The 23545-nt window shown below is 40.1% G+C and overlaps 1 protein-coding gene and 1 long non-coding RNA gene across 3 annotated transcripts in view; one reads left to right on the top strand and one right to left on the bottom strand.

The window, feature by feature from the left end:
• MSH3 (mutS homolog 3) overlaps positions 1–7727 on the top strand; it is a 221234-nt gene extending 213507 nt beyond the window's left edge. For both annotated transcript variants that reach the window (XM_050795642.1, XM_050795643.1), the window contains exons 23-24: positions 4219–4387; positions 6824–7727. In XM_050795642.1, coding sequence (XP_050651599.1) covers positions 4219–4387; positions 6824–6935 — 281 coding nt within the window. In that variant the 3' untranslated portion in view covers positions 6936–7727. The remainder of the gene's footprint in view (positions 1–4218; positions 4388–6823) is intronic.
• Positions 470–22646, bottom strand: LOC126957635 (uncharacterized). Its single transcript, XR_007726838.1, has 5 exons — positions 22256–22646; positions 3490–3567; positions 3265–3402; positions 1805–1912; positions 470–557 (listed from the first exon to the last, which is right to left on the bottom strand). It is a non-coding gene; the product is annotated as an uncharacterized LOC126957635 (long non-coding RNA).
• Positions 22647–23545: the final 899 nt, after the last annotated feature.

Below are 23545 nucleotides of genomic sequence, written 5' to 3'. Positions count from 1 at the left end.
AGATTGAAAACCATCTCACTCAGAATTTTGAAGCAGTGCTCCACTGCCTGCTGCCTTCCAGTATTGTTCCTGGCTATATCTGTGCTTCATCCATTAGCTCTCCCCCAACTTCTCCTCTTCTGTATGAGGTAGAGGCCATTGCATAGGTCATCAGTAAAATGCCCCACAGGTCTTTTGGATGGCTTTTAAAATACTCTATTTCCCATGATGTGATAGGTAAAACAATGGACAAATAGTTAAGAAACCTGTATTTTAGTATATTCCAATCTGTATGATCTTGGACAAGTCACCTAACTTCACTCACCCCTAAATTTTTATGAATCTGTTCTAAAAGCAACTTCAGAAATTATTTGTCAGCACATATCTCCTGAATAACTGCTTAGAGAAGTTTAGCTTAAATATAAATCTTGCTAAGTTTCCCTATAATAAACAGAAACATGAATTATTACTTCCACTGACTCAAAGCAGTGCCAGGTAAACATTTTAATAATGTCCATTTAAGAAGTGGCCATAGCTTGTAAGTAATTACTTCCTCATCAAGAACTTTTGCTGTGAACCTGTAAAGAAACAGAGTTTTACTCATAAAACAAGTTTTATTCTCTCCCATGTGGCTTTTTCTGACTCCATATTTCCATCCTGCCAGCACCCCAAACCCCTCTCCCGCACAGAGGGTAAAGGAGTACATAATTACAAAAAGAGATCCTCCAGGTGATTATGGAAGAGTGGTCACATTCTTTACCTTGAAGGTGTGAAAACTACCATAATGTAAAGTGGAGACCAGCATATAATGACACACTCAGCAACTATTTGTATGTTAACAAGGTATTCAGAGCAGTGAAATATTTTATGTAAGTTAGCTATATTTTGTAGCTATATTATACGTTATATAAGAACATTGTTATAACTATCTCTCATGCACTCTATATATGTCTACATATATATACACACACACACACACACACACACACTATTTGTATAAAACAAAAAAAAATTAAAAGTCATCAATAGGCCAGGCATGGTGGCTCACGCCTGTAATCTCAGCACTTTGGGAGGCCAAAGTGTGGTCAGATCACCCAAGGTCGGGAGTTTGAGACCAGCCTGGTTAACCTGGAGAAACCCTGACTCTACTAAAAACTAAAAATACCAAAAAAAAAAAATAGCTGGGCTTGTTAGTGGGAGTCTGTAATCCCAGCTACTCAGGAGGCTGAGGCAGGAGAATCACTTGAACCCGGGAGGCGGAGGTTGCGGTGAGCCGAGATCATGCCATTGCACTCCGTCCTGAGCAGCAAGAGCGAAACTTAGTCTCAAAAAAAAAAAAAAATTCATTAACAAATTTTTAGGTAGGGGGATTTTATGGCATTTATTAGGCTCCCAGAAAATACTGATGGCTAGCTGGATGGATAGATGGACAGAGAGACAGATGAATGAATCTTGTTTAGAAAGGTCAGCATGGAGTCTAGATTATATTGGAGAACTGGAGACGGGGAGATCAGTTAGGACTAACACAGTTGAAGTGATAAACTATTTTTCTGTCTTAAAGATAAGAAATGGCTTTTTTGATTGTCTATTGCTTTTCACTTCAGTCTTAGTCTTGTGAACTTTGAAAAGTAACAAAAAGTTATCCAGGTTTGCGGGCACTGGCTTCTAGCTGCGTCTTCCCTAATCTGTTCCCACCTACTTCCGCACCTGTGTTCCTCAACTTTCATTTGGGGGCAAAAGGTACTCTCAGTGCCTTGTAACGGAAATTTGGGTCTGTGTTTCTGAGTGAGTTGGTGTTCTCTCCACCTCCTACTTCAGCACCCACCCTTAGAAAGCTCTTATCTGTCTGCTGCCGAATTCTTAGAGGAGGGCCAGGAAAAATCCATTGTCCTTTTTCTCTGTTGTGTTCAGTCTTTGGCTTTTTAAATTTTCACTGATAAAAGAAGAAAAGCATACACATCTATCAAATGAAATAATGATTGAGAAAAAGCTCTTAATAAACTCATAAGTATACTGGGATTGTAGAAATCTTTGTAACTCTGGCCCACCTTGGACATTTTTGCAGCACAATGCACATTTTGCAGCACAATTATATTGAATTTCATAATAAAAGTTACATAATATCCTGAGCTGCTTTAGGTTAAACTACATGCAGTGGTTTATTATAATTATTGTACTTCATTATATCCCAGTTCTTTCGAAGTTTTAAGTTCATGTGTATGTATATATGACAGGCTGGGTCCTCTAGGAAGCAGATTCTGAGATTTGCATTCAGGAGGTTCACTGGGAGTGCTGGGCTGTGTTATAGTCAAAAGGCTTCAGCCAGCCCTGCAGAGAACTCTGAGGCTAGAATCGTCCTTCAAAGTTACCTCAACTTGGGGTGAGGAGGATAGACCTCTATACCTTTATTAGTTATCTTTATTAATTTGGGGTAATTTGCAAACAGTGTGCAACAGATTACCCCCCAAAGCATAGTGGCTTAGAACAACATTTATTACCTCATAGTTTCTGTGAGTCAGGAGTCCAGGGGCAACTTAACCACACCTCTAAGGCTGAACACTGTAGCCCTATGAGAGATCCTCTAGTTCGGTTCCTCACAGGGCTACAGTCAGTCACTGATCAGGGCAACAGCCATGTCAAGGCTTCCCAGCTCACATGTGGCTCTTGCCAAGCCTCCCAATATCTGCTTCCAAGCCTACTCATGCTGCTGTTGGCATGCCTCAGGCTCTCGCCGATTGTTGGTGGGAGACATCAGTTTTTTCCATGTGAGCAGCTCCATAGACAGCCCACAACATGGTGGCTGGCTTCCCTCGGAGCAGGCAGGCAACAAAGTGAGCGTACCCAAGTCAGAAGCCACAATCTTTCTGTAACCTAATCTCTGAAGTGATATCTCATCACTTTTGCCGTATTCTGTTCATTAAAAGTGAGTCACTGGTTGGGAATGACACAAGCACGTGAACACCAGCAGGCAGAGGTCTTTGGTGGCCATCTTCGAGGCTACCTACAACAACCAGTCACTGGCTGCAGGCTGCCCCAAAGCGAGGTGTGGTCTTGAGTGAAGCCCCCCCTTCAGCTGCAACAATTTCCAAAGAAGGCAAACAGTCGAGGGTTGCAGGCCAACAATCTGTCTGACAGCTGAGGGAATAAACTCTTTAGTCTTAAGAGGGATCTGGGTGGTACTGAACAGAATCCAGTATGTATAGCTCTTAGTTAAACTGAATATTTAATAAACCAGAACATCTCAATCCTGTTATTTAAACTGACCAACATGTAATATTTTCTTACCTGTTTTTAAGGGAGAAATTATAGGCCTGGCACTGTGGTTCATGCCTATAATCCCAGCACTTTGGGAGGCCGAGGTGGGCGGACCACTTGTGCCCAGAAGTTCGAGAGCAGCCTGGGCAACATGGCAAAACCCCATCTCTTGAAGAAAAAAAAAAAAAATTAGCTAGGCATGGTAGTATGCACCTGTAGTTTCAGCTACTCTGGAGGCTGAAATGGGATAATCACCTTGAACCTGGAAGGTTGAGACTGCCAGTGAGCTGAGATTGTGCCACTGAACTCCAGCTTGGGCAAGCAAGTTAGACCCTGTCTCAGAAACATAAAAAGGAGAAATTATATTGTATCAACCACATACTAAGATCATTCTCATCCCAGCGCAGTGGCTCACACCTGTAATCCCAACACTTTGAGAGGCCAAGGAGGGAGAATTGTTTAAAGCCAAGGAGTTCAAGACCAGCCTGAGCAACATAGCAAGACCCGATCTCTACAAAAAATATTAAAAAATTAGCTGAGTGTGGTGGCATGAACCTGTAGTCCTAGCTACTTAGGAGGCTAGGCAGGAGGATTACTTGAGCCCAGGAGTTTGATGTTACAGTAAGGTATGATCACGCCACTGCACTCCAGCCTAGGTGATAGAGCGAGACCCTATCTCTAAAAAAGTAAATAAATAAAATCATTCTCTTTTTAATATAGATGTTCAGTTCAAATTTGCAATGAATCATTTTTGAAAACTATTTTAAGTGAGCTAAAAGATCCTATATGCACACAGCAGTTTCAAAACAGTATTTACCTTTTTCTTGACATATCAAATTAATAAATGGATCTAACAGGCAAGTAGGAATAGTGATTTCAGATTGTATGATTTAATAAAGTTATGAGAATGTACATGTCCTTTTTAATCCTATAATTTATTTCAGCATTCGGGCACGGATTTGATCTCCTTTCTTTATTTCACAGGCGAAGAACAAGTCCCTGATTTTGTCACCTTCCTTTACCAAATAACTAGAGGAATTGCAGCAAGGAGTTATGGATTAAATGTGGCTAAACTAGCAGATATTCCTGGAGAAATTTTGAAGAAAGCAGCTCACAAGTCAAAAGAGCTGGAAGGATTAATAAATACGAAAAGGTCAGAATGATTATGCTACATTTTTTTCATTTGTAATGAAACCTAAGTTGTCCAAGAAAGAGGAGTGTCCTAAAAATGAACATCAGATCTCCTTTTAAGCGCCTCTTCAAATATTCTGAACCATTTAATTATGATGAAGTGAAAACAGCTCTTGCAAAGCTCAGGTGAATTCAGTGCATCTTCATTAGATCATTAAGTTGCTGAATTGGTTTTTCAGTCATTTTTATAAAGAATTAAGTTAATTCCTTAATATGTGCCACATTGGTTACTTTAAAGATTCAATTATGCGAAAGGTTACTGAAGATATTGAGAACCTACAGAAAATTTATTTTATTCATAGATTTTATTCAGATATGCAACAATTACATCCAGAAATTCTATCAGAATATTAATGAAATAGTACTACATAACAGGCAATCATAGTCAGTATCCACATGTCACTTATTTTATAGACTGTGACAAATTTTTCATTCTAAACAGGCTTCTGTCACTTTAAATGCTTATGGAAATACTTTCCACCTTTACCCTTGCTATCCAGCTAGTATGTAGTCAGTACATAAATTAATCTTAATGTAAACCTGAGATACACTTTGAAAGAAAGATATTCCTAGGGAAATATCATATTCGTAAATTACACCCTTTTGTTTCCCAAATATAAAATTCTGAAACAACATAAGCTCCCCATCCACCTACTTCCCTACCCCTGCCATACTTGGGGAGCCTGATGTGCTGGGTACATTAGTACCCTGGTTGATAACCATATGACCATGATGAACAGATTGTTGATCGAACAGAAAATCTTGGCTGGCTACTGGTGGTTCCTATGTTATACTCCAAGAATATTCTTTAATATTTGGTAATAATTCTGGGAATTATTACCAAATTTCAATATTGAAATAGTAATGCCTATCATACTAGCTAAAGAAACAGTTGCTAACTTGTTTACAGTAGTGCAATTAACTTCTCTTTCTCTACCTCCTTCTCCTGTGCTTCCGCCTTGCACTCCTCCACTTTGGTGTACTATAGTTGACCAAGTCCAGAGTGCTGGGCTCTACAAATGGCACACAGCCTCCTCTAGTGACACTCTTTTCTGGCTCATTTCCAAATCACAATGCCAAAACAGAAGCAAAGTGGCATAATCAGTTTCAGCCTATTTCTGTTACAAGCCAGATTAATATAAAATTTTTCCTGAGGGAAAATTATCTATGAGAATTAAAAAATAAAGTTAGCCCTCTTCCTCTGCAAAGTCCAGAGACAAATTAAACTCTCTTTAGTTGCCATATTATTATTGTTCTTTTTCTCTGAAAAAAACCTAGAATAAAGCTTTACTACAAAGGATATATATATACACAAGATAGCAATAAACTATGTCAATTTCTAAATTTGCTATAGAAATATATGCAAGCTAGCAATAAAATATGGCAATTTCTATATTTTCATATATTCTTGTTTCTGCTATATAGCCTACAAAGCCAAGAGCAAAAACATTCACAGATTACTCATAACTCTTCCAACTAGTAAGTGACATTTTGAAATCTATGAAGTTACCTTGACAAGATGAGAGAATTATTAGAAGATGTTGCTTTGGGATAGAATCTGATCATTTATCAAGATACTGTATTTGTTGTTTTACCTTTTTTCTAAAAGTGCTTATCACATCAATTCCTTTGGCCAGATCAAAGAAATCAAACTGAATCTTGGGCCTTAGTGTGTATTTGTTATAATAGTTGCTATTTATTGGATGGTTACTGTGTGTAGAAACCATTCTGAGCAGTCATTTGCAGCAGCCTAGACACTGTGCCAGCTACTCTTCTCATCGCTTTACATACATTATTTCATTTCATCCTTATGGCAGCCTTATCCTCATGATCTAGTTGGGGAAAGTGAGGCCAGCAAGGACAGGACACTGACCCAGAGTCACACAGCTCGTTGATGGTGGAGCAGTAATTGGAACTCAGATACTCTAGCTCCATACCCTAAATACTCAATTGGGTTGCTATTCTGCCGGGAAAAAAAAGTAAGTCTGTGTTATGCTGGCGTTTTACTCTTTAATTAGCTTCATTGTCTTCGGTTGGTGTTACTTTTCATCCTGGGAACACTTCACAGGAGTTTCTTGTCTCCAGGTGCAAATAAGTACACACCACCAGCCTCTAGCAGAGTTTGAAGGAGGAGGAGGTCAGGTTCTCCCCTCTGGGGCTGACAGGGGTAAGGATTTTAGGAGAAAGCACAAAGGCAATAGTGGCAATTGGTAACCTGGGTCCTTTGATTATAGTAGCAGCTCTGAAAGCTCCTTTCACCAGAAGGGTGACACTGACACAGCTTCCTAACTATAGAGCCTGCCCAGTATTCAAATATTGCAGACTTTTCATAGCTTCTGATGAGATGTATTGTCTCCCAGCAATTTCATTTATTAAATAGTATTTTATTTTTCCCCAGGAAGAGACTCAAGTATTTTGCAAAGTTATGGACGATGCATAATGCACAAGACCTGCAGAAGTGGACAGAGGAGTTCGAAATGGAAGAAACACAGACTTCTCTTCCTCATTAAAATAAAGACTTACATTTGTGAACAAAAAATGGAGAATTAAAAATACCAACTGTACAAAATAACTCTCCAGTAACAGCCTATGTTTGTGTGACATGTGAGCATAAAATTATGACCATGGTATATTCCTACTGGAAACAGAGAGGTTTTTCTGAAGACAGTCTTTTTCAGGTTCCTGTCTTCCTAACTTTTCTAAGTATAAACACTCTTGAATAGACTTCCACTTTGTAATTAGAAAATTTCATGGACAGTAAGTCCAGTAAAGCCTTAAGTGGCAGAATATAATTCCCAAGCTTTTGGAGGGTGATATAAAAATTTACTTCATATTTTTATTTGTTTCAGTTCAGATAATTGGCAGCTGGGTGAATCTGGCAGGAATCTCTCCATTTGAACTAAAATAATTTTATTAGGCAGCCAGTTTATCCACCAAGAACATAAGAATTTTTTATAAGAAATAGAAAGAATTGGCCAGGCATGGTGGCTCACGCCTGTAATCCCAGCACTTTGGGAGGCCAAGGCGGGCAGATCACCTGAGGTCATGAGTTCAAGACCAGCCTGGCCAACATGGCAAAACCCCATCTCTACTAAAAATATAAAGTACATCTCTACTAAAAATACAAAAACATTAGTCGGGCATGGTGGCGCACGCCTGTAGTCCCAGCTACTCGGGAGGCTGAGGCAGGAGAATCTCTTGAACCTGGGAGGTGGAGATTGCAGTAAGCTGAGATCACGTGACTGCATTCCAGCCTGGGCAATATAGTGAGATTCCATCTCAAAAAAAAAAAAAAGGAAAGAAATAGAATTATCAAGCTTTTAAAAACTAGGGCATAGAAAGAATAAGGTCATGAAATTTAAAATCTTAAATATTGTCACAGGATTAAGCAGTTTAAAGACTGTTGGATGAAATTATTTGTCATTTGTTTGAGTAATAAATATTTAATGAATACTTGCTATAGATGATGGTATGTCCCATTGAATTTTGGTGTTTTCAAGTGTTTGGAAATTGTCATTTTTTTAGGTGTAATTATGAAATTAAGGTTACTGCTTTGATCAGCGCAATACACAGAAGTGAACTTATTCATTTGGGACCTTGCTATTCATCAACATACCAAGTGTATGATCTTCCCAGTAATGAGCCTTACAGCTTAGTTGATTCATAACAGTGCTCCCTTCCTGCAAATTTAGGGTAACACGTGCTCAACTGTGTCCCTGGGTTTTTTACAGCACTTACAATCTGGCTTCCCAGATCCATGTGTTCTTTTTGTTTCTAAATATATGATCTTGCACAAAAGCTCTCCATCCTATTTTCCTCTCTTTTATTATTTCTGCTCAGTTAAATGTCTTCCCCACATTTGATGGACATATTTTTCATTCCTTCTTCTGCATTATTACCTTCAGTGATCCCAGCAATGACCCCAGACACAGGAGTCAATACAGTGTCCCCAGGTTGTGGCTTCACTTTTGAGTCAGTCACTCTTTAGCTATCAGACTCCCAACCTTATTGGAGTTAGAGTATGATGTAGTTTGATTCTGCCACCCCTCCAGAGATACTAATGTATAGTCAAATTCTCAAAACTGTCAAAATAGAGTTAGTTGGAATGTATGCTTTAACTTTTAAAAAGAACAAAATTGTTTCAATACTCTATATAACTGTAAATGTCTTATATTCTTTCTAACAAGATTTCAAAGATAGTGCTGTAACCTCACCTCACAGGGAGAAAAGGAGATGACTCCAGGAATGTGATGCCCATGCCAGAGGGAGCTGCAGGGACCAGCAATCACTGGTAATGTCCAGGTGGACATCTGGAGCCACCTCTCCCTCTTGCTTGGTCCAGGCCAGCATCAACACTGAAGCAGGTAGGGGTTCCAGGAGCATTGTGTCCTGGCAGTGGTAGCACACAGTGTCTGGCAGCTGACAGCGTAGAACTTTACAGGGTAGGTTCTCCAGCATGAGCAGGACGCCAGCCAGGCCGCCAGCTTGCGGAAGCGCAGGCCTCCTCTAAGCTGGGGAAGAGATCAGCACCGCTGAACAGCATTTCTAAGTGAGGCTCATCCCCAGCTGGGTTACTGAGATATTGGAGGAAATGTTGAGGCCAAATCCCAGTCATAAAGACTGCATAAATGCCATGGGGAGGTAGGCAGAAAGTTGCAAACAATTGTGTTTGTATTTCAGATGACCATCTTGGGGCTGCAATTCTAAGGTTAGATATAACCACACAGGTGAGAATAGGGCTGCTGGTGCATGGCAAGGGCCCTTCAGATTCCCTCTGGTACTGCATAGGCATGAGCATACTTCAGATGGAGACTGGGGGAGACAGGGCTGACTGGTGGCCAAATGTCAAGGAAAGCAACTTTTGAATATGATGTATTCCTTTAAGTGACTTGTCTGTTTTTAGCCATCAAATTACAAATTAAGAGCTAGTGATTCTGCAATAACACACACCAATTCCTCGAAAACCTTCTAAAGTCAGACCAGTTTAATAATTCCAACCTTAGGGGAAAAAAAGCCAAACACATTTTAACAAGTTTCAACTTTGACCTTTCTATTGCTTCATCTCTCCTCAGTGCTGTCTATTCTATGTAGTTTTTAAAATATTCTTATTATATAACTAGTATAACAATATTTGAAAATTCATGGGACTATAATTTATAATTTAAAAAGAGAAAGGAAAAATGAGTTTTCAAAATTAAATTTTATAAGTTAAAAAGAAATTTAAAGGCTGGGTGTGGTTGCTCACACCTGTAATCCTAGCACTTTGGGAGGTCGAGGCGGGCAGATTGCCTGAGCTCAGGAGTTCAAGACCAGCATGGGCAACACGGTGAAACCCCGTCTCTACTAAAATACAAAAAATTAGCCAGACGTGGTGGCGGGCATCTGTAGTCCCAGCTACTCGGGAGGCTGAGGCAGGAGAATTGCTTGAACCCTGAAGACAGAGTTTGCAGTGAGCAAAGGTCATTCCACTGTGCTCCACCCTGGGTGACAGAGCAAGACTCCGTCTCCAAAAAAAAAAATTTAAAGGAAAAAAAATGTAAAAACCTAAGCATTTGAGTTACTCAGTTTGTCTCAATGTTTCTCAGTGCTGAATATGAAAATCAAATGATTCCCATTTGAATCATAGTCTTCTGGACTGAGATCCAAGCTTAGTATTCTTTTATCAGCTTTATTGACATAGTTTACATACTGCACAATTTATTTAGAGTGAATAATTCAGTGGGTTTTTGTGTATTCACAAGCTTGTACAACTGTCACTACAATCAATTTTAGAACATTCTTACTACCCTAAAAAGAAACCCTGTACCTATTAACTGTCAGTCTCCTTTCCTCCCCAAGATCCTCAGCCCTGGACAACCCCTAATCTTCATTCCGTCTCTATAGATTTGCCTATTTTGGACATTTCCTATGAATGGAACCATAGAATATGTGGTTTTTTGTGTCTGGTTTTTTTCACTTAGATGCAAGATTCATCTGTGTATCAGAACTTCATTCTCTTTAACTGGTAAAAAGTATTCCATTTTATGTATACTTACATTTTAATTTATCCATTCATTAGTTGACACACATTTGGATTGTTTCTATTGCTAGCTATTATGAGTAATGCTACCATGAATATTTGTGTACAGGTTTTTATGTGACGAGGCATAATGTTTTTTAAAAAGCTCCCCTAGTATTTCTGATGTGCAGTCAGGTTTATGAACCATTAGTCTCAAAGATGACAAATGACTAAACAATATTTTTAATTGAGTTGACAATCATTTGGTCTGTTTGTCCTCTGCTTTATCTGTCACTTAGGGCAGAGCATGGCATACTATCGACCCTAATTAATATATGTTAAAATGGAAAAGTAAAACCAAACTCCTTCAGCTTAGAAACCCAATGAAAAGATGTTTCTTTTCATAATGAAGGCACCATTTCACTAGGGATTCAAGATCCATACAGAAGTGTGCTGTATCTTTAGAAAAAAATAAAAACTTTTTCAGACAATTTGTCCAAGTTTGTGCCTGTTGTCATCATGGTGATGGTGATGGGGCTGGTGAAACACTGCCCACTGCATGAATTCCAGAGTAAAAACTAGACTGAATCCAAAATGTTCTGTAAATTAATGTTGACCTTTATTGAGTTCTGAGATCAATATTAGTTACTGCTGTGCTTTGTAATTATAAAAGGGCTATTTGATGTTTCACACCAAGGATATGGGTGGAGAGAGAAAAGAACTTGTATTAACACCATCTGTGGTTTCTAACTTTGTAATTAAGGCCAATTCCTCTGTGGAACATTGTCGTTATTATATATCATGATTATTTGGTTTATTAATATCCAGGGAAGTACCACAGTTTGAGAGCCATTCATTCTGGTTTACTTGGGAAGTCCTATTCTATACCTGTTTTGCTGGCATAATTATTAAAAACCTTCTTTAACTCAGAAGTTTCCTGTTTTAGATAATAACTTACACAGTTACCCCAATTATAGGTGCTATTCCATAAGCACAGTTACTGACTTGCTACATTTTGAATGTCATCTAAAAAAAAAAAATCATTTTTTTTCTTACCCATTGGATGAACCAGTTTTTCCCCCAAAAACCTGCCAGTTGTTTTTGCCTGTTCTTGATAAGTGCTTTGTATTGTGGCATTTAGAGGCTACAGCTCTGCTAATTGGTGTGTTAGAGCTTTACTACTTAATCTGTTCTTGAGGCTAAATCCCCGAAGATAACATGTCATCTGCCTTGTCTCCATGAAATCATGGTGAGGAATGTGCACCTACATACTTTGGGAGACACACGACAAGACTGTCTTCCTGCAGAAATAGTTATTCTCAGGAGGAGGAATTGCCTCTAGTTCTTTTGTCCTTTGCTCAGATCCTCTCTTCATTGCCTTTGACTATCTTTTTTTTATTTTTTTGACAAAAGGGTATTTTTTCACATCAGAAGAGAAATACTCTTTGCCATCTTCACCTCTTTTTCAGCTTCAAGCCCCTTATTCTTAATCCTACTTCCAGAAAGCTCACTTTTGGAGGTAGGAATGTCTTGCCCTCTATCAGAAGGACCAAAGGAGTTTCTTAAATGTAGATTTCTAGGCCCCACCTTAAAGCTACTGAATCTGAATCTCTGAAGTTGGGACACAGCAATACCAGTGTTAATTTCTGTCATCTCTGCATCATGTTCTCTCACCTTTTCCTTCCTCACAGAGCCAGTGATGTGGCTTCCAAAGAAATTTGTTAAAAATCATGTTTCTTGGTTCATGACTGCTCTTTAAGATTCTATCTGATTTACTGCATCTGATGTGGGGTCTAGGGAGCTTCATTATTATTTTTAAAATAGACTATTTCTTAGAGCAATTTTAGATTCAACACAAAATTGAGTGGAAAGCTCAGAGAGGTCCCACATACTGTCTGCCCAAATACACGACCTCCCTCACTATTGACATCCTGCGCCACGGTGGCACGTTTGTTACAGCTGGTGAACCTACATTGTCACACTATCACCCAGAGTTCGTAATTTACATTGGAGCTCACTCTTGATGTTGTATATTCTATGTGTTTGGACAGATTTCTAATGACATGTAACCGCCATTATAGTATCATACAGAATAGTTTTACTGCCCTAAAAACCCTCTGTTCTGCCTGTGCATCCCACTCACCCCAAACCACTGGCAACCTCTGATCCTTTCACTGTCTCCATGGTTTTGCCTTTTCCAGAATATCGTATGGGTAGAATCATACGGTAGGTAGTCTTTTCGGACTGGCTTATTATTCACTTAATAACATGCACTCAAGATTACTCCATGTCTGTTCATAGCTTGATAGCTCATTTCTTAGCAATGAATAATATTCCATCGTCTGGGTGTACCACAGTTTATCCATTCACCTACCGAAGGACATCTTGGTTGCCTCCAAGTTTGACAGTTATGAATAAAGCTCTGTAAACATCTGTGTGTAGCTTTTTACGTGGACGTATGTTTTCAGCTCATTTGGATAAGTACCAAGGAGTGCGATTGCTGGTAAATGTTCTGTTTTGTAAGAAACCACCATACTGTCTTCCAAAGTGACACTGCCATTTCACATTCCCATCAGCAATGAATCAGAGTTCCTGTGGCTCCACATCCTTGCTAGCATTTGGTGGTATCAGTGTTATGAATTTTGCCATTCTAATAGTATGTTGTGGTATTCCTTATTTTAACTTGTATTTCCTGGATGACACGTGATGTGGAACATCTTTTCATACGCTTATTGGTCATCTATATCTTATTCGGTGAAGTGTCAAGATCTTTGGCTCATTTTTAAATCTGGTTATTCGTTTTCTTATTGTTGAACTTCAAGTATTCTTTGCATAATTTGAATAACAGTTCTTTATCAGCTATGTTTTTTATCATCTGTGGCTTGTCTTCTCATTCTCTTGACAGTGCTTTTCATGGAACAGAAGTTTTTTGTTTTAATGAGGTCCAGCTTATCAGCTATTTCTTTCTTTCTTTCATGGATCATGCCTTTGGAGTTGTATCTAAAAAGTCATTGCGACGGCTAAGGTCATCTAGATTTTCTCCTCTTCTATCCGCTAGGAATTTTGTAGTTTGCATTTTACAATGGTCTAGAGTGACTTTTTTGTGAAGGGTGTAAGGTCTATATCTAGGTTCTTTTTTAATAGACTTTATTTTTTAGAGCAATTTTAGGCTCACAGCAAAATTGAATGGAAATATAAAGAGGACACTTGATTTTTAAACTGAGTATCCTAAGTGATTCCTTTGCAAATAAAGAATCAAGTTTTAAAAAGCACAGCCATATCGCCTTCAAAATGTTATTCATCAGAAGAGGCCCACTTCTGCAAATAACAGTGGGCCTTTAATTTCTCCAAGCTTTTTAGATTACTTTTTAACAAAAGCAAACATTTAAATTGCATTTTTGTGTTATGAGATTTAAAGGAATGTCTATGAAGAGCAGGCATAATACTTCAATCTGTTGATAAACTCTACAAGAATAGTATTTTATATTTTAAATGATATTTGAATCATTTTACAGCATTATCAGGAAAGGAGGTAACGAAAATATTCCCAAGCACTAAGTCTGCTTCATGACCTTGAGCATTAAGTTTTCCAGCAATCAATAGCTTTGGTATTAGCACACAAGCCAGGTTTCTAAACTATTATTTCACTGTGGGTACAAAAGCATGATAGAAAAGAGTCATTGGCCAGGTGTAGTGGCTCATACCTCTAAACTGCTGGGAGGCTCAGGCAGGAGGATTGCTTTTTTTTTTTTTTTTTTTTTTTTGAGACGGAGTCTCGCTGTGTCCCCCAGGCTGGAATGCAGTAGCCGGATCTCAGCTCACTGCAAGCTCCGCCTCCCGGGTTTACACCATTCTCCTGGCTCAGCCTCCCGAGTAGCTGGGAGTAGCTGGGACTACAGGCGCCCACCACCTCGCCCGGCTAGTTTTTTGTATTTTTTAGTAGAGACGGGGTTTCACCGTATTAGCCAGGATGGTCTCGATCTCCTGACCTCATGATCCGCCCGTCTCGGCCTCCCAAAGTGCTGGGATTACAGGCTTGAGCCACCGCGCCCGGCCTGGAGAATTGCTTTAAGCCAAGAGTTTGAAACCAGCCTGGGCAACATAAGAAGACAGGCTGTTTTAAACACAGAAAAAAGAGTTGTTAATGAACCCAGGAATTAACTGATACTTTGTAAGCAACAGGCGTATAAGTCCCTGTGTAAATGAATGCTGATCAGCAGTGGGTTAACTTATACTGCAATATTAAATGCTCCTAAAACAATCACTCCTATATTAGAAGCCTTGCAGTAAGGTTTGAATTTAAAAAAAAAAAAAAAAAGTCCTTCAGTTCTCTTGTAGTGAGAAAATGCAGTTTCTTATTTGTGGGAAGGAATAAATTGGATAAGTTGAAATAGTTACTTTTTCTTTTTTAAGGTTTTTCCTTTCTTAGGCTCAGGGGTACATGTGCAGGTTTGTTATGTAAGTAAACTTTTGTCATAGGGGTTTTTTTACAGATTATTTCGTCACCCAGGTACTAAGCCTTGTACCTAATAGTTATGTTTTTTGTTGCTCTCCCTCCTCCCACTCTCCACCCTCAAGGAGGCCCCAGTGTCAGTTGTTCCCCTCTGTGTCCATGAGTTCTCATCATTTAGCTTCCACTTATAAGCAAGAGCATGCAGTATTTGGTTTTCTGTTCCTGCCTTACTTTGCTAAGGATAATGGCCTCCAGCTCCATCCATGGTCCTGCAAAGGACATGATCTTGTTCTTTCTGTGGCTGTATAGTATTGCATGGTGTGTATGTACCGGAGTGTCTTTATCCAGTCTGTCATTGATGGGCTTTTGGGTTGACTAGTAGCTTTTTGAATGGTAACTTTCTACAGAAGTACCAGAGACTTCAAGTTATCTGATTTAAATGTAAAGAGACATTTGTTAGTGGCAGATGAGTATAGGTCGTCAATTGCAAGACACCTAATTATATTCAGGCAGTTTGTGACTGGCCCTAAACCAGAAGAAAAAAATGTAATATAAATGCTCAACCATAGCTAAGACGTCGTTAAACTAAAATGATTCCTTCAGAGTGGCAATTTATCATAAATCTGGTCTAAATGAATAATTGCAAACTTAGTTAATAGTGATAGATTCTCATAAGTTGCAAGAACAGAAAAACACTGGGGGACGCATTGCAAAGTAAAACAGAAACAGTAGCCCAACCGGGGCTTATGGAAGAAAAGAAATTGGAATCATTTTCAGAATACAGCATAGTTTGATTTCTGTTATTTTGTCACTCTATCCACAACAAGCCTCCTTTCTCACTGCCTCAGTTTCTCTGGGCTTGGCGGCTGTTCCACCATTATAGACAATCAGTTTCTCTCTATCTTCATTTTTTCTGCATCTGCCATTACTGACTTTCTACTCTGTTTTCTCTTTGTTTTCTGGCCTTGTGCTTTCCTCTGGCTTAACTGACTTCTTTCCAAGTGTCTCTGTTGCTGCCCGCCCCTACCAATTTACCAATTTCTTACTTCCTTTATTCTTCAACTGTTTAGGAAGGCAGACCTGATTGGTTATGTTAATGATGGTAATTTCTGTTGTACAGTTTTTGTCTGGGGCCCCCACATGGATAGCCAGCTAGCGTGGAGAGTAGCAACCACTGGCACAGAATTCCCTGCCTATGGCCTTGTGAATTGATGATTCAAAGGTCCTAGCAGCCCAGTGTGTCCTTCACTTCTTTCTGTACTTGCTCATGCTGTTTCTCCCTTCTCTCTCAGTACAATTTATAACTTCCTGTGTGGTGTCCTTTGCACCTGCCTGTACCCATCACCCTCTCACATGCTACCTCCCACTCCTCTCACATGCTACCTTCCACTCCTCTGTCTTTTCTTAAAGTCCCAAACCTGTGATGTTTGTTTCTCTGAAATGCCTTTCCCTGGCTTCCCAATGGCTCTGAACTTGCTGAGCAACTTATAGCTTTGGGGTAGAAAGGATTAACTTGGATTCAATGGATTGTCTTAGGGGTGCGTGCGTGTGTGTGTGTGTGTGTGTGTGTGTGTGTGTGTGTATTTTAATCACTAAGTTTCATTTTACTAAGAAGAGGATCTAAAGGGGAACCAGAAGGGCCATGTTTTGTTTTTTGTTTTTTTGCTTTTTTGTGTTTTTTTTTGAGACGGAGTCTTTCTCTGTCGCCATGCTGGAGTGCAGTGGCGTGATCCTGGCTCACTGCATCCTCTGACTCCCTGGTTCAAGTGATTCTCCTGCCTCAGCCTCCCACATAGCTAGGATTACAGGCATACGTCACCACGTCAAGCTAATTTTTGTATTTTTAGTAGAGCCGGGGTTTCACCAGGGGCCATCATTTTTTATGACATGTATTTTTCACTGTAGTCAGAGGAAAGAAAAATTGTTCCGCTTAGCTCATGATTTCCACCCAAAATGAGAATATGCAAAGACAGCACTAACTAGCCTTTCTTTAGGCTCCAAAGATACTCATCGGACTGTGACTCACCTGATCTTTGGTTGAAATATGAGTGACACAACAGATATACATTCAACTGAGGCTCCATGGCTCAGTACAAACAGCACTTCTAGTGCTGGCCCTGCCACTTAGTATCTTTAAAAGAGTCACAAAGATTTAGACAGTTGTAAAACCTTCAAGCTGTTGGGGTTGTTTTGAACAAGTTCTTAGTTACAGACCACAGAACATACTCCCCAGTTTATGGAGACGGTAGTTTATTATGGGGTCTATTTAGCTTTCAGAGTTTCTGAATGAGCTAAAGGATCAAGCCTAGACATTTTATGAGAAGTGGTACGGTCAGGATCAATGACCCACTGTACTGTGCCGGTAAAAAGGGCATTGCTACCACCTCTCCTTTGCTGCTCACAAAGATAATGACTAGACACCAAACGCTCCACTGCAGCTGTTGCAGAAAAACCAAACTCCAAGATGATACCTGTCTGAGCAGCCATGGTCTTCCATTACAAAATTCAATTCTGCCTCCATGTCTCTCATAGACATGTGTCTTTGGTGAAAGGCAAGCCCATACAGAACCTTAGTCTCAAGGGAATGGGAAAAATGCAGACTTTGGCCTTCCAGCTCTTGTCCACAGGAAAGAATCTGACAAAGTTGGAGTCCTATTGATTGAGCCGCTCTGTTATATTTGTCATAGAAGTTATTTTGTTTCTTTTGTTACTGAGTTTTGTTTCATTGTGGTCAGAAAATATCATCTATACCATTTTGACTATCTTAGAAATTCTCCTGTTATGTTTATTTAAGTGTTCCCTGAGTGCTTGAGTAAAAGGCGCATTTCCTGTCCTCAGGATATAAAGTTGTATGCATGTTTATGTAAAATTTTATACCGTTAGATCAGAAGTGGGAAAACTATAGCCTATGGACCAAATCTAGCCCACTGCCCACTTTAGTAAATAAGGTTTAGTTTGATTACAGCCATGACCATTTGTTTCTATAGTGTCTGTGGCTGCTTTTACACTACAGTTGAGTTGAGTAGTGCAACAGAGACCATATGGTCTGCAAAGCCTAAAATATTTATTATTTGGTTGACCCTTATATCAGATCCTATGTAAATTTATTATATTAATCACATTTTTTATGTCGTATTTTATAATTATTTTATTTTATTTTGAGATAGAGTCTCACTGTCACCCAGGATGACTGCGGTGGTGTAATCAGGCTCACTGTAGCCTTGACTGCCAGGCTCAAGCCATCCTCTTACCTCAGCCTCCTGAGTAGGAGTAGCTGAGACTACAGGCACATGCCACCATGAGCAGCTAGTTTTTGGTGTTTTGCAGAGATGGGTGACTCGCTCTGTTGCCCAGGCTGGTCTCAAACTCCTGGATAGAAATGATCCTCCCACCTCAGCCTCCCAAAGTGTTGGGATTATAGGCGTGAGCCACCACGCCCAGACCCTATTTTATGATTTTAATCATATGAATTATACTCTGCAGATTATCTATATAATTTTCCCCTCAAATTTGTTCAATTTTTCTAGAACTAAGAAGCATATTAAACCTGATACTTCCTTATTTATGAAGTTTTTGTTTTATGTACTTTGATGCTTTTTTATTTGCCACATAAAGGTTTATGCCAGTTATATATCTTCATTATAGATTACACTCTTCATCATTCTGCTGTAACCCACATTGTTCCATTTAATGCCTTATGTGTTGCATTCAACTTTGCCTGATATTAACATGATGACCTACTTTATTTGGGTTTGCATTTGCCCAGTATATCTGCACCAAAACCGTTTGGTTTTGTTTGTGTGTGTGTGTTTGTTTTTTAGTCCTAGTGACTTCAGTATGTCTCTTGAAGACAGCAGATAGATAGATAGTTAGAAACTCTGACCATTTTTTTTTTTTTTTGAATAGGTGAACTTATCCTTTATACATTAACTGATACAACTGATATACTTCTGGGATCCTGTTATTCTTTTTTTTTCTTTTCTTTTCTTTTTTTTTTGAGACAAAGTCTTACTGTGTTGCCTAGGCTGGTATATAGTAGCACAGTCTTGGCTCACTGCAACCTCCACCTCCGAGGCTTAAGCAGTTCTCAGCCTCAGCCTCCCAAGTAGCTGGGATTGCAGGTATGCGCCATCACATCCAGCTGATTTTTTGTATTTTTAGAAGAGACAGGATTTCACCACGTTGGCCAGGCTGTTCTCAAACTCCTGACCTCAAGTGATCCACCTGCCTCGGCCTCCCAAAGTGCTGGGATTATAGGTGTGAGCCACCAAGCCTGGCCCTGTTAGTTTTCTTCTTACATGTCTTTGTGAAGGTTTTAATTCTTCTGTTTTTCTATATGGCCCCTTTTTGTTTTGCCCATCATCCCATTAGTTCTGTTGGGATTGTCTTTATAACTGAAAACAATCGTATGTTTAAGTTTTTATTCTTTAATACTACACGCCAGGTGCAGTGGCTCATACCTGTAATCCCAGCACTTTTATGTTGTTGTTGTTGTTGTTATTGTTGTTGTTTGGGATGGAGTCTTGCTCTGTTGCCCAGGCTGGAGTACAGTGACACAATCTTGGCTCACTGTAACCGCCACCTCTCAGGCTCAAGTGATTCTCCTGCCTCAGCCTCCCAAGTAGCTGGAAATCCAGGCATGCACCACCACGCCTGGCTAATTTTTGTATTTTTAGTCTTAGAGGCGGGGTTTCACCATATTGGCCAGCTGGTCTCAAACTCCTGACTTCAAGTGATCTGCCCGCCTCGGCCTCCCCAAGTGCTGGGATTACCGGCGTGAGTCATCATGCCCGGCCTAATTCAGAGCTTTGAGAGGCCCGGAGAGGCAGATCCCTTGAGCCCAGGAGTTCAAGACCAGCCTGGGCAACATGCTAAAAACTCGCCTCTACTAGAAATACCAAAAAAAAAAAAAAAACAGCTCAGTGTGGTGGTGCATGCCTGAGTCCCAGCTACTGGGGATGCTGAGGTGGGAGGATCACTTGAGGCCAGGAGGTCAAGGCTGCAGTGAGCCATGATCACACCACTGTACTCTAGCCTGGGCAACAGAGTGAGACCCCATCGTCCCCCCAACCCCCCCCCCCACACACAAAAATGTGTGTGTAGATATATATATACACACACACACACACACACATATGTATATATATACACACACACACTCGTGTGTGTGTGTATGTATAAAACTACAGGAAAATATGTGCTGCCAATTCTCTTACACTGATTTCCTCCTATCTCTCTTGGCTCCCTTTTTGTTGATGTATTCTGGATTTTTTTCTAAGTTCATTATGATGATTGAGTTACTCTTTCTCTTTTTAACATTAGCTTTTCTTCAAAAATTTATGACAGTTATAGTCTATTTGGTGTCTATACTTACACATATTTTTGTGTTTATGTTTAACTAGAAGTGATGCTTATTTCTAGCTTTTCCATATCAAAACTTTCCTGCAAGTTCTTTATTGTGATGCATCAACTTAAGTGGATTATATCTTCAATATTTTTTAGAAAGGATTCATGGTTGCTGTATTTCCTGAATTCCACATACGTGAGCCTGGCTTTCTTTTGTTTGTATGTGTGAATGGAAGCTTGGCTTTTTAGGGTCTCATTGTTTCATTCAAGCCTTGTGAACTTTGCATCATTACTTTTTGGCATCTAATGTTGCTAAGGAGAAATGTAAGGTCATCTTGGGGATTACATTTCCTTATGGTGCACAGATATTCTTTATCCTTGAAGTTCAACACTGTAACCAGAATTTGTTTTATTACTGACTACTTTCTATTAATTTTTCCTAAAACATAACCCTTTTATGCTACTTAGTCTAGCTTTCCTTTTATACAGAAAAATTTTCTTCTAATGTGTATTTGAGCATTGTTTTTTTTTCTGTTCTCCTCTTTAGAAAACTGTAGGCCAGGTACGGTGGCTCATGCTTATAATAACAGCACTTTAGGAAGCCGAAGTGGTGGATCTCTTGCACACAGGAGTTCAAGATCAGCCTGGGCAACATTGCAAAACTCCGTTTCTACAAAAAACCACAAAAAAGTTAGCTGGGTTTGGTGGTGTGTGCCTGTAGTTCCAGCTACTGCAGAGCCTGAGGTAGGACAATCACCGGAGCCCAGGAGGTCAAGAGTGCAGTAAGCCGTGGTCATGCCACTGCACTCCAACCTGGGCTACAGAGCGAGGCCCTGTCTCAAAAAAAAAAGAAAAGAAAAATTGTTACCACATGTTGACTCTATTGAATTCTGTATGGGACCTTTTTAGTAATAACTTTCATCTCTGTAACCCCAGCTATTCTCATCCTCCATTGCTCTCCCTTTCTCGTTCCATTTGTTTTCTTCAGATCCTAAGATATCACAGGGCATGTTTTTCCTCTAAAACTTTTAAAGTTTTTAAAACTCTAAAGGTTTTCAGGAGGAATCTTCAAATGTATTTTCTTTTTTTTTCCCCAAAATAGGGTCTCGCTCAGTTGCCCTGGTTGGAGTACAGTGGTGCAATCATGGCTTGACCTCCTGGGCTCAGGCAGTCCTCCCACCTCAGTTTCCTAAGTAGCTGGGACTACGGGCATGCACCACCATGCTCAGCTAGTTTTTGTATTTTTTGTAGAGTCAGGGTTTCACCGTGTTGCCCAGGCTGGTCTCAAACTCCTGGGCTCAAACAGTCCTCCTGCCTCAGCCTCCCAAAATACGGGGATTATAGGTGTGAGCCATCACGCCAGGCTTCGAGTGTATATTCTGCATTTATCTTTTTCATGTTATAGCCCTTAATTATAAAAATTATTTTTGCATAGGTTGCATACTATCATTTTCCTTATCTTTGAGTGGGGACAGTTCTGCATAGACTGATATTTGCCCAGTGTAGTAAAAGTAAGTATTAATGCACCTGCCTTTTCCTTATGTTTTTACCTTGTAATCTGTATGGTTATTCAGTTACTTTCAGCAGAGATAGGAAGGGAGCAGCAGAGAGCAGTGATGTTGAGCAGCAAATCAGCCAGCCCACTTTAGGTATGCTATCTCCAAGCATGCAGTCACTGTATCTGTTTCATCTTTCATCACTAGTGTATGTCTAGTCTGGTGTAAGGGAGAGGAGTGAACAGTCCCAGATTTCTCAGGCTCTCCTACCTTCAAATTGGAGGACAGTGTGAGGTTCTGTGACTCCCCGGCCATTTATTTAAAATGTCCAGTCTTACTTATTTGTGTTTAGTCATCTTTGCTCTACAGCAAGCTGGTTCCCTCTGCTCCTCATCTCTTGACCTCTCTCCCTGGTTAGGAAACTACACAGGAGGAAATAAAAATGGCATGACCAATGGACATAACCATACATACTGTATGGCTGTGGATGTATGACTCCATGTACACCCAGTGAAAAAAGAAGCAAAACCGACTTACCCCATTAGAAAACCTCCTTTGGTGAAGGACAAGGCAGCCTTCTGTGGCGATGATAATATCCTGTATCTTGAGATTGTTACTGGATGGAAAGTCTTAACTATAAGTTGTCCAGGTTCTTGGTAAATTGAACAAAACACAAAGCAACAAAAGAACAAAGCAACGAAAGCGCAGATTCCCTGAAGTGAAAGTACACTCCACAGAGTGGGAGCGAGCTGGAGCAAGTGACTCAAGGGCCCCAACTGTAATGTTCTTAGGGTTTTTATTAACTAAAAGAATTTGGTTATATCCCCAAGTACCCTTAAGAGGCCTCTGATAGGTTATACACTATGCAAATGAAGGATTGGACCATGACCAATCAGAGGCTGAAGTGGAGGCTTGTTCTGTGACCAGTCAGAGGCATTTCCCATTTGTGACATAGGGGAGAGGAGGTTATGTAGAGGGAGGGACCTCTGGCCCCTTGTTCCTTGGGCATGGAGAGGTGGGGTTTTCCTTTTGGTCCAATTCCAAGAAGTCAACCACAGATTGGCCTTAGGCTCCCTGTTTCCACCCTATTCTGCTTCATTTCCTCCTGAGAGACATGATCCCCATGAATCTTTATGGAAGGCAGAGGGATCGACGGCCTTTCTTCTGTAACTGCTTCATGATTATTGGGGCACAGTCCCTATCTATTGGGGACCATGGAACTCTCACCCTGTTCTGTCTAGTGGAGACAGGATTACTTCTTGATGACTGGGGCTGGCGTTGTCACCTGGAACTGGCAGGAAGCCCTGCTACATGATCATTTGAAGCTTAATGGTCTCTAGGCAAGAAGAAATCAATCTGGTTAAAAGATTTAACAAACATTGTCCAAAAACCAGTACAAGTATAATAATTAATAATGGGCCGGCCAGGGGAAGGAGCCATGAAGCCCAACTTGGTGCCCTTGACCAGGAGCCCCATGACTTGGATAGCTGTTCTCGTATTTCAGAGGCCTGGTCAGCTAATTGTCAGCCAACATCCCTTACTAATCCTGATTTGGTTGACATAAAATCAGCATTCTTCCTCTACGAAAAGACATAAGCCACCTTTTTCAAGAGTTAGAATATCCAGTCCCCTTCTATTTTGTAAAGCATCTGCTGCCAAGGAGTCTTATCTGATTTTGTATGGTGACAATGCTCTGGACAATGTTTTCCAGGCTGTCTGAAAAATCCTTTGACAGCGTTGGTAATAGGATAGGGAAGTTGCAAGCCCAGCAACTTCCATTTCTACTCCTGCAGTTATTCCTAAACTCATACTAAAGGGGCATGAGTT

The sequence above is a fragment of the Macaca thibetana genome, chromosome 6, assembly GCF_024542745.1.
Source record: "Macaca thibetana thibetana isolate TM-01 chromosome 6, ASM2454274v1, whole genome shotgun sequence".
NCBI classification, from domain to species: Eukaryota; Metazoa; Chordata; class Mammalia; order Primates; family Cercopithecidae; genus Macaca; species Macaca thibetana.
The sequence above is the reverse complement of the archived record's forward strand: the minus strand, read 5'-3'. Positions and strand labels throughout refer to the sequence as shown.